This window comes from Tyto alba, unplaced genomic scaffold (assembly GCF_018691265.1).
Source record: "Tyto alba isolate M040663 unplaced genomic scaffold, T.alba_DEE_v4.0 Super-Scaffold_14, whole genome shotgun sequence".
In the NCBI taxonomy this organism is placed as follows: Eukaryota; Metazoa; Chordata; class Aves; order Strigiformes; family Tytonidae; genus Tyto; species Tyto alba.
Window position 1 is genome coordinate 12983685 of NW_024881276.1, and position 12054 is coordinate 12995738.

General features: G+C 39.3%; 1 protein-coding gene across 2 annotated transcripts in view; it reads right to left on the reverse strand.

The window, feature by feature from the left end:
- Positions 1-3864: 3864 nt before the first annotated feature.
- Positions 3865-12054, reverse strand: part of SCML2 (Scm polycomb group protein like 2) — a 72650-nt gene continuing 64460 nt past the window's right edge. For both annotated transcript variants that reach the window (XM_033010140.2, XM_033010139.2), the window contains 3 exons: positions 8703-8984; positions 7831-7994; positions 3865-6316 (listed from right to left, as the gene is read on the reverse strand). In XM_033010140.2, coding sequence (XP_032866031.1) covers positions 6191-6316; positions 7831-7994; positions 8703-8984 — 572 coding nt within the window. In that variant the 3' untranslated portion in view covers positions 3865-6190. The remainder of the gene's footprint in view (positions 6317-7830; positions 7995-8702; positions 8985-12054) is intronic.

The window sequence follows — 12054 nt, forward strand, 5'->3', positions numbered from 1 at the left end:
TACTCATTTTACTGTTATGTAACTAGCATACAGCCAATTAACTGCTATATGCTTCTAAAATGTGCATGACACTGCATTAAAATAGGCTATACTCTATAGGTGACAAGAGGAAGACTGAGGAGTGTGGGCCCACTGCTGAAAGAGATGAGGGACCCCATTATAGAGGACATGGAAAAGGCTGAAGTCCTGAAAGTTTGCTTTGCCTCGGCCTTTGCTAGTAAGACCGGCATTCCAGAATCCCAGGTCCCAGAGACCAGGGGGAAAAGCTGAAGCAATGAACATACACAGGGTGGAAGAGAATCTGGCCAGGGAAGACTTAAGCAAGCTGGACATACACCAAGTCCAAGGGCCTAATGGGATTGTGCCCTTAAGTGCTGAGGAAGCTGACTGATGTCACTGCAAGGCCACTCTCCACAGTTTTTGATTGATCATGGTGAATGGGAGAAGTGCTTGAAGACCGGAGGAAAGTAAATGTCACTTCTATCTTGAAGAAGGGCAAGGAGAAGGACCCAGGGAAATACAAGCCAGTCAATCTCTGGGAAGGTGATAGAGCAGCCAATGCTGGAAACCATTTTCAGGCACATGAAGAAGATGATGATCATCAGGAGTAGTCAGTATGGTTTCTCCAGGAGAAAGTCATGCTTGACCAATCTGATAAACTTCCGTGATGAAATTACTGGCCTGGTAGGTGAGAAGAGAGCAGTGGATGTTGCCTACCTGGACTCGAGGAAGGCCTCTGACACTGTGCCGTAAGATCCTCACAGACAAGCTGCTGATGCACGGGCTGGACGAGCAGGCAGTGAGGTGCACAGGGAACTGGTTGAATGGCTGGGCCCAGAGAGGTGGTCAGTGGCACAAAGTCTAGTTGGAGGCCAGTGGTGTACCCCAGGGGTCAACGCTGCGACCAGTCCTGTTTAACATCTTCATTAATGATCTGGATGATGGGGCAGAGCATACCCTCGGCAAGTTTGTTTATGGCCAGCAAGAGTGGCTGATACCTCAGCGGGTCATTGCTGCCATCCAGAGCAACCTCGGCAGGTGGGGGAAGTGGGCGGAAAGGAACCCGAGGGAGTTCAAGAAGAGGGAGTGCAAAGTCCTGCACCTGGGGACAACTCCGGTCACCAGTATGTGCTGGAGGCTGCCCAGCTGGGAAGCGCCTTGGCAGAAAAGGACCTGGGATGTCCTGGTGGACACCCAAGTTGGACATGAACCAGCAGTGTGCCCTTGCCACAAAGAAGGCTCGTGGTGCTCTGGCCTGCATGAGGGGGAGTGTTGCCGGCAGGTCGAGGGAGGTGATCCCTCCTCTCTACTCAGCAGTGGTGAGGCCAGACCTGGAGTGCTGGGTCCAGCTCTGGGATCCTCAGCACGACAAAGACATGGACATTCTGAAGGAAGTCCAATGAAGGGCCGCAAAGATCATGAAAGGCCTGGAGCACCTCTCCCGTGAGCCAAGGTTAAGGGAGCTGGGCCTGTTCAGCCTGGAGAAGAGAAGGCTCAGGGGGGATCTCATCGATGTACAGAAATACCTGAGGGGAGGGTGCAAAGAGAGATGGAGCCAAGATCCTTTTGGTGGTGCCCAGTGACAGGACCAGAGGCAGCGGGCACAGACTGTAACACAGGAGGTTCCCCCTGAACATCAGGAAACACTTCTTCACTGTGAGCGTGACCGAGCCCTGGCACAGGTTGCCCAGAGAGGTTGTGGAATCTCCATCCTTGGGGATATTCAAAGTCCACTTGGACATGTTCCTGGACAACCGACTCTCGATGGCTGTGCCTGAGCAGGTGGGTTAGACCAGATGACTTCCAGAGGTCCCTTTCAGCCTCAACTAGTCCTCAAATCTGTGATAAGCTCCTCAACTCTTACTTAGAATGGGGCAGATACAAGATAAACCTAGAAACACAAAAAGCTGTAGATAAAAAACCTGCTTATTTAACTTGAAAACGCTCATATGTATGTTGAGCAGTATAGTTGGTTTTCCCAGTAGCATTGCTTTCTACACACTCAGTAATTCCAGTTACTATATTAAGCCTATTATAGAAAAAACTTTTTAAAAATGGTATCGTTTCATAGTAATTGGTATAGACAACCATGCATTAGAAGTTTCATAAGGGGTCTAGACAAAAACACCTAGTAGACTTAAGATAATATTTGATGACGCAGAACAGAAAAACACCCCTGTCAGGTCAAACCAGAAACAGAATAGATAAATAGTATAACACACAGGATGCTCTGACTGCCTGCCATTTAAATGGCCATTTAAATTAAAAGTTATTTATATTACAGATTCACATATACATACATATGAATAAATTTTCATTAGTTACTCATATTTAAAGGAAAACATGGTCTTACGTTGGCCCACTGGAATAATACATGAATAGGAAAAGGTGACTGGAGCCCTCTGAGTTAAGCAGGAAGATAAACTGTTAATTCAACAGTGTACCCATGCTTCAATTCTCTGAATTTCACCTCCAATTAAAGGAAAAACAAGCTCAAAGAATCATCTGATCAGGTTCAAACTTCAAGATTTTATTCATCCTTACCAGGGATTAATTTTTTCCCCTACAGGAATATTTGAGATACTCAAATGTAGAAGTTTTGTATCACGTTCAGGGCATACACAATCACATCCACAGACTCACATAAAACTGTCATCAGAGTTACAGAGAAGGTTAACATTGCTTATGAGCAAATTATGTCCCCAAGTGACTGGAAAGGAAGAGGAGTTTCTACAAATACCATGAGTATTCAAGATGAACATCTTTGCCTCTTTGTCTACCACCTGAAGTAAAAAATGGTGTGCCTTTAATAAAAGCATCAAAAAAAAAAAAAAGGGAAAGATGCTCCACCCTTTGAGCCAACACTTGTAACATGATGTTACTGTCTTCCACTGTCATTCCTGAAAAAGTCCTACAATATGTATATAGCCACAATAAACTTGTTAGAAGTGCAGTCATGTCAAGTGCAATCTGCAATCACCCTGCCATACAGCATTCTTCAATTTCAATATTGCATAGGTCTTCTGCAAGATGAACTGTGAGAGCTGTTAGTCCTCTCAGGCAGCAGTATTTTAATTTCAAATAGAAGTGATCTTACAATGTACTGAGGAGTTATGGAACTGTCTTGCAAGATGACTGAAGATAGAAAACCAGATAAACAGATGAATCCCTGTTGATAGAAAATCAACTCAGAGAAAGAGAGTACATCATGTTGTCTTCTATATCAAATACTCACCAAAAAGATATTCAATATCTTCTGAAAGAGATCAGATGCAAAATGCCTCTGGACTATTGTCATTACCAACTTCCAAGTTCCATAAATTGCCTGCAAAGAATGTGAGGTTACCACTAACCTGATTTAAGTTATTTCTCAAGCACAGGCTGATCACTGAGAACAGCCACCGGAACAACAGACTTCTGCATCATAGAAATAAGAAAGTATGAAGCGTATAAAGTTTAAACCTATTGCCATTAACCACTTTGATTTAAAGTACTTCAGGTCTTCAGCTGAACACAGGACAAACAGTTTTTAGCTGTCTCTTCCCCCCGGTGGTTATACGAGAATTCCGTAAACTGTAAGTGGCAAAATGCTATATGCAAAACTAAATAGTTGAATATATTCCTAAGTTGTTATTTTGAAAGCACAGACCAACCAAAGTTCAAACATTAATTGCTTCAGATAAACAGCTGCAATGATTTTACCCTCTTCATTAAAACTTCCTTACATCAGATGTTTACATGAACTGCCAGGAACCACCAAATGCCAGATAAGATAGCTACCCTTGACTACACAAACAGCACGCACACATACACACATCAAACAAAACTGACAGTAACAACAGTGAACAAACTATTTTATTTTTATTTGTAGATAAGAACATCCCATTGAAAATAAAGAATAAAAAATATATTCTGTTACAATACTATGAACGCTTGAATCTCACGCTATAACATGGTGAAATTCTGGTACTGCAACATCACAGTAATCCCTGTGCACACAGATGCACAGAAAGCCTTGAACAAATATTTATACCCATAATAGTGCCATGTACAAAAATGTCATTCCACAAAGGCCAAACAGAAAATTCAAACATCTTTGTTTTTCTTATACCAATGGCAATGTAAAAAATTAAAACTGTTTTCAGTCAGTTACTTCCACTTAAATCATATGAGATCTTTTTACACTAAAGAACTCTGAAATTCAGCATAATAAAGTGTGGAAGAAGTAAAGCATACACAATATACTGAATATGTGGGGCATGATGTTTTCCTCATATAACTAACTTTCATATGGTTACACCAACAATTGAGTCCATATTTTCCTAACACAAAGAGATAATATTCTGCTTCTCCAACCAATGCTCTGACCTTTTCTTACTATAAAGAGCATTCTTGTATTATTCATCTAAGCATACATGCACCACAAAGGATATGCAAAACAAATCAATATAGATAACGCTTAGTGTCAAATGTCTAATGATGTAATAATAAAAACAATTCTCAAAGTCAAAATGACTTGCTAAATTAAAATTGCTTTGCAGTCACTTAAACTAACAAAATACTTGGATGCTTGTGAGCCACAAAACTAATTATTTTGCAGCAGTATCTCTGCTGAAACCTGAGGAGTATCAGCCTATTGGCAAAGCGAGGCATTTTCAGAAAAGAAATTTGTAAAAAATACATTTATACTATATGTTTTCATATAAAAAGGCAGTAAGAAATATAATAAAACCTACCATTTTAGGACTACACCTTCCCTAGCAAGTAGTTTTTATCGCTTGCACTATTACATACAGTACATTCAGTTTCCTACACAGAAAGTATATTTTCTCGTCCCTGATGTGTATTACAAACGGCAGTGACAACAACTGCTTTATTATCGCTACTCACTCTTGCAGCTTACACAAACAGCATCTATTTTACCCAAAAAAGGCTTATCAGTTACATAGTAGCACTTCCTTATAGGAAATATAAGCCCAAAACATTGGAACCAAATGTGTCTTCCCAGAAATATACCAGAATATATGGCTCAGAGTTAAGGGATGAATAACCAATAGTATTGCATAGTACAGGGATCTCGCCTGTATGAATAAACCCGCTCTCTGATTGTTTGTCACCTTCTGACTTCAAGAACGGACAACAAATTAAACAGCTGCTAATGAATATGGAAGTAGTACACAACTAGATTTACTGGTAAAAAAACAACAAGAAATTGTACAGTTCTCTCTGGCACAGTGCAAAGTACACATTGAAAAACTGAATACGTATGTACAGTGTGTATGTATATTTTTATATATATATAGTATGCATTTCCCCCGGCACATACACGTGTATATATAAAAAGCATGAACACACATATCCATGCCAAGCTCAGCAAAAAGATGGAATGTTTAAAATGTGGATGCGTTGTTCCAGTTAAATCAGTCTGTCCCAGCAATGGCTGTTTATACAGCCAATATGTCCTTCCATGAAACAGAAATATTTATTGCCTGCATAAATTGACAATATACTGTACATTTGTCCTCATAACTTACCAAAGGACTGATAATCACACTTTATAAAAGCTTATATTTGTATTAATATCTCCTCCATAACCCTCCCCTCCTCACACCTCCATCCCCCATAAGCAATTCATATGGCTGTTCCCTTTATGGAAACCTAGGAAGAATAATATAGAATAATATACTAGAGTATTACTTTGCCGGAGGACCAGACACAGTATTCACGACAGAGATGAGATCTTCTATTTTTTTTTTTTTTTTTTTTTTGCAACATGTAGAAGTTTATAGCCACCCCCATCAAAATTATTAACACCTGACACTAGTTTGTTTTATTATTTTCCTTTGGGATTCAGCTGTTTTGGTTCTGAATATGAACACATTGGCTGAAGTCTGTAAGAGAGAATGCACTTTTCAGGATTCGGAGAGCGCTGTTACCCGACCTGCTCGCCCCCAGATTGATCAACTGTCCTCCCCTGCAGATTTTCTGAAACAGTTCACAAAATACTAGAATGCAATACAGATTGTTTTTTCCCTCCTCCTCTTTATCCTGAATATTTTTTCTACATTCTGAGAGCACTTTCAAAGAAATAAAGATTTATATCAGCAAAATAGTTTCAAATAAAGGTGATGGCTGTGAACCTGAGAGCTTAGTGCGACATGAACACATGTATTGGTGGTATCCCCACTGGCTAGTACTTTCCTTGTTTAAGTCTTTCAATGTGGTAGCACAACTTTAGGGCAGGCCCCAGCTTCAGTCCCATATATTTCATTATCATATCACTCCTCAGTAAGAGTAGTGCCTTCCCATCAATTTCCTGCAGAAGGAAGAGAATAAACACAACAACACACAGCTACTTTAACAAGCTCCATGGTAAAACTAGAAAATACATTATATTTGTTTATACTGTAGTAAAAATTTAACTACTATATATAAAACAGTAACAATATAGTATAATAATATAATTTGATATTTACAGACAGCCACTGAAATTGAATTTATTTTAGTATTTTTTAATGCACGATTCAAATATTTAAGATGCTAAAGAAAATTATAGTAAGAAAATGACCAAACAGACCTCAAAATTTGGTACCACCTGGGAAAAAAAGTGAATGGGTCAAGGGAAAAAAAAAAAAAAAGCTGCAAAGGAAGGTCTGTGCAGTTAGAGATTAAATGATCCAAGCACTGAGGCCTTGCACTGAACCTTGAACACAGCTGTGGGAAGACTCTGGCATGCACATGCAAATAGTCACACAGAGGAAGGGGTTACAGACCATCTAAATCTGTGAAATAAGACAAATCTATGTCCAGGTTAAACCAGACAGACTGTTAGAATCAAGACCAAGGACAACTTATATTTCAATTGCCTGGTTGAGAAGCTGCTGAAATGTGACAGTCCTAAGCTCTTAGTAGCGTTACATACTTTAGACAGGCAATTAGTTCCTTAAAACACCATAAAGAAAACCATTCTGTCTTTTTTTTTTTTTTTTTTTAATATAAACCTGACAAAACAAGTGACATTTAGTCTTGTTATACAACTAAGAATAAAATATAAGACAGGAAGCTCCATTGAAAGTTACTCTGAGTTCTCCTTTCAATCTAGCTTACTCTGAGATTTAACTGTTAGTAGGAGCTGGCGCAGAACAAGGGTGAAATACTACTAAAGAGAAATCCAGCCTCTTTTTGGAGGGTCACATATACAATGAAATAATAAAGCAGCTCTCTGCTGAGCAACCTGCCATAGAAAAGCAGAGTGAGAAGGAAGAGGGGAGACCAAAAACAGCACAGAGAAACTGGCACAGTTTATCTCTAAATACATCCAGTTAGATCTTTTGAAACCCTACACATTGCTTTTCAAAACAGATTAATTCAACATTTCAGTTGATTCTCTGAGTATTACTATTAATGACCAAGTGTCAAGCTAATGATGCATAACAACATCTCCACTTTGGGATAATCAGTCTCCAAAAGAGACTGTCTTAGGGAGGTGTCGTCTATGTAGGCCAAATGCCCCATACTGTACGTGAGAATGCCATCTGCTCTAGAGGTACCAGGGATGTTAGCTGTTAGAACTCAGATACTTCCAGTATTGGTGTTATTCCATATAAGCTGGAAAGCAGTGGGCATTTACTTTAGTCTAACAAGACAGGAACACAGAGAAAATATACTGCAGGAGGAGTTTCAGGTGTGAAAATAATTTTCAGCCTCCCTCTAATATATGAGTAGTCTATTCTACCTTCAATTGCAAGTAGTGATAGACATGAAAGCTGTATTTCAAGAGATTCACACAACACACACAATCTATTAGAACAGAATGGATATGCATCATACATGTCTCCTAAAGAGTTCTGCATGTGGAGCTAGTGCCTGTGGATCAGCTTCTTTCACAAAACGCATTACTTCCTCTATTGACCAGGTGGAAGGATCCTTATTCAATATTCTTGAAGGTTCCCTTTTTAGTGAATTCAGATCCGGTCCAGTTGTGGAACTTGCAGCTTTTAGTATAAAAATATTGTGAAAGGAAGAAGTTATCACCAGTCTATGCAGGAATAACACATTTCATTTTACATAAGACATTCTTAATATGAACATGCGGCTTTTACTATGCATTCTTTGCAATATATTAAAATGAAAGAGGTTTCCTTTTCCTCCGAATAATATTGAACTGTCCCATCTGTTTTTAGATGCCTTATATAACTGCAAATATTTACAGCAGCATAAACATTAGCACTATGACATACCTAGAGGGATTAGTTCGACTTGTACTTGGCTCCTGGGTCCCCAGATGCCATTAACTGGGAATGTGGGGAAGGCAAGTTAAGCTATGCAGACAGAGGGAGGGACGGAAGGAATCTCTATCCCCGTATCTCAGCGACACGATCATAGTTGAGAAGATGCTTGGGAAGCGAGCTGCATGTGAGTAGCCCTCCTGGATCTGGCGTGCTGCAGGGTCCACAACAGCAGCGAGAGGAAGGTGCAGCAGGCAAGAACCCCCTGGTTTTGCACTGCAGTATTAGTTCTAGCAGGCCAAAGTTCTGCATTTGCAGTGACATGAGCAAGCCTGCCATGCTTGGCAACAGCACAACATTTCACTCTATATGCAAGCTTCCCTACGGCAAAGAACTTCTTTATTCACAACTCTCGGACTTTGTACGTTAATAAAAGCAGCTACATACTTTGGAAAGCATAGTTATATAGCATACCTTCAATCCGCCTCTGTATTCGATTCCTGCTAACTTCATAGTAACCGCCACTCCCAGCAGAACTCAAGGACAGCCTGCGCAGGATTGAGGCTGAATTTGAGGTAGCAGTCACGGGATGAAGGGAATTTCTGTAATATGCTGCACTCCCCGAAGTACGATATTCTGTGGAATTTTGATGGGTCGGGCTTGAAGGATTTACAGAACTAAGTGCAGAATCCAGAGAGTCCTCAGAAAATCGGTGTTCTTTGGAAGTGCTGTTTTCTTCTATAGGTAACGTTTCTGCTACACAAAATGCAAGTATCAGTATGTTCAAGGTGACGAACACTATACCTTTGTTATTTAACTCCTTGCTACGTTCTCTTGAAGATACTGACAGATTGTAAACCTGTTAACAAATCTCCTGTGAGACAATCACTCCTGCTGAACGTTTGACCCTTTTCCTCAAGTAATCATTGCAACCTCACTCTATTTTTATAACGTTTTTTGTAGCAAAAGATTTAATATGTCAAGTTTGAGACAGTCTTCCATAAATCATCTCGGTTGTATCGGTTAAATACCATGAACAGGGAAGTGACAGAGGAGATTTTTTTTAGGTAAAATTGTCTGACATTAAACAAACAATCTTAGTCAAGCATTTTCATTATATTTCTTTAAGCATATTCTCAAAAAGCTAACCACTAAGAGCGTGTTACATTTAACTTGCAAAAATTTTTAAATAAAAACTCTCATGTTAACTAACAATTGTTTAATTTGTTCTAAACAGCAGAGGGAGTCACTAACTTCATAAACAAAACAAGTAGACAATTATCATCTCTAGATCCTAATGTGTTCAGACACAGAGGCCATCATTAAAAATTGAACAGGTTATCAGCAAAGCCACAGAAGGCTGTGAGTGCCAGGTACAGCACACTAACGTAACACATTTTGGCCACAACCCTGTATCTACATACAGTTAGTTCTTTGCACAGGTCAGGGTCTATGAGCACAGACTCTGGAAAGCTGAAGATACATGTAAATCACTGAACCCACTGAGCAAGTTAAATAAAAAAGAAAATTGGGTCTCAGGGAGTACAACAACATTCCCCTTTTTAGATCTTATCACTCACCAGCTAATTTCTACTCTGCAAAACACAAACAACGCCTGCTTAGAAGACTCGTGAATTTTTAGAGCCTGTCAATACTGTTTCTGAGCCAGATGAGCAGAGTTTAGCCAGCCCCTTTCCCTGTGCCATGAGACAGGAGCCAGGTTTGCTTGATTACTGAAAATTCCACTCTCAGTCAACCAAATTCAGGTTGGATTGGGAGAAACATGCTATGCAAGGGAGAAATAACCCCAAATCAGTAAGAACACCACTCCATTATCTGGCAATCATATATATTCTTCTCTGTTTGCATCAGGCCAATATCTAGGCCGAGAAAGAAGTCGGAAGCATGATGTACAAATCTGTATGAAACAAATGCTGCTTTGGCAGGAGAGTTAAGAGCTGGAAAATATAGCTAGCAGGTTCACAGAAGTGTAAGCCCCACGTTACCATCTTGAAAATTACTCTAGTGAAGTTATAAAACATATGCTAGTGAAGCAGCATATTCTTCGGGATAAGAACTGGTACGTTCTGTGAAACAAGTTCCTGAAATAAGCTTTTTACTACCCTTCTTATATGACAACTTTCAAGAATTTCTTGGGCGAATACCCAAGTAAAACTAAAGAAAAAGTATTTCCCTAAAAAACCTGGGGAGCTTCTCAAGCATGTTTTCAACTTGCTTCATGAGGTCTTACGTTCTACGCTGAAACCTGTTTAAAAGTGGAGTGCAGTGAAGAACTGTTAAGTGTATTTTGGTCTTCAGAAAGCATAATCCTGAAAGGGATACAAAGGCACTAAGAGAGCCTGCTCCCTATTTAGTGAATTCAGTAAGGCAAGATCTGCAAGACGATGTAACATCTGTTACTGAACTAGATAGTCATGGAATAAAGCAGCTTTTATGGACACAAATCCTTCTCTTTCACATACACAACACTCAAAACAACCACTGAAACACTTTCTAGTTTGTTAGATTTGAATCACAAAAGCAAAGAAGTGGCTATTGAGGTTTTATTTGAAAACAAACAAGAAAACTAACTTCTTTACATTTGTCAGCTTGAAGTAGTTGCAGCAACTTACTGAAATGAAAAACAAAAGCCATCATTCTATAGAATTTCAGAGAGACTTTAAGAGATGTAGTCAATAATAAGAACTATAAAATTAAAGGGTAGCCAACCAAGGGAAAATCAGAACTATAGAGATTGAAACCACTAACAGAAACCTCAGTCCAAGACGAAAAGGCAAAAGTTATACTTTAAATAGTTACAGCAAAGCTGTATGAAGGTGCTTTTGGTTTAAGTGACTGAACCTGTAGATTCACATTTCAGAAGTCTTGAAAGGTAGGATGAAACAACGGAGACAATACTCCTCGGCAGGAAGTTTCAACTAGAGTATTTAAGCATGAATCAGACAAGTCCATGTAATGTATTAAGAAAAAACCTTTTAGTTTTTATAGTAAAAAAGCAGCTGTCCCAAATATAGCTTTGGGGTTTTTTAATAATTGTTTTACATAATCCTTGTCAAGATTTCTGAAGAGAAAAAGATTTTAAAAATTGACTGTATTACAAAGTAATTTAGTAGTATTTGTTCCAATTATATAACTTCAGGGAGAAATCTGGGATATCTCCTAAAGTAAACAATAGTAAATAGGGCTGCAAAAGATTAACCCTGCTTTTTTCCCCAAGATACCAGAATTTGAATTTATCTTACTGTAAATTCTCAATTCACATATACAAGGTGGAAAAGCTGGCATATCACCCATCACCTTTTAGAGAAGGTGTTTCTGTTCAGCAACTATAGTGTCCAATCCATCTTCCATCCATCTAGCTTCTCTACAAACAAAATGCAGTTGCAGTCTTGTCTAAAAAGCAGTCAACTGCTGTAACAGCTAATTCAAAAATCAGTGTCTAGCAAATGGAGCTTTGCAAGCCATGGAGCAACGAATGATACATTTCTACTTTGACATTTTGAGCATTTGTGAATAGCAGTGGTATGGAAAGAGATGGGAGGTTCCACTGCAGAATGTCTGATCTCTGGGTAGATTAATAAAAGTCTTTATGTTTCAAATGTAAGGATGACAACAGACTGTTTAAACACTGAAGGACTTAGCAGGAATCAGACGTTTTGTTTTCTTGAAGCTCCTCTGGGAATTAGAAGCCAGTTGTTCTGCCTCATACATAACAGGAATGATGTAATCTGCCGCAGTAGTAAGAACACTCTGTTTTCAGGGAGAGGGAGACTGAACTATTCCCCACACCCTCCCCTCCTTTATC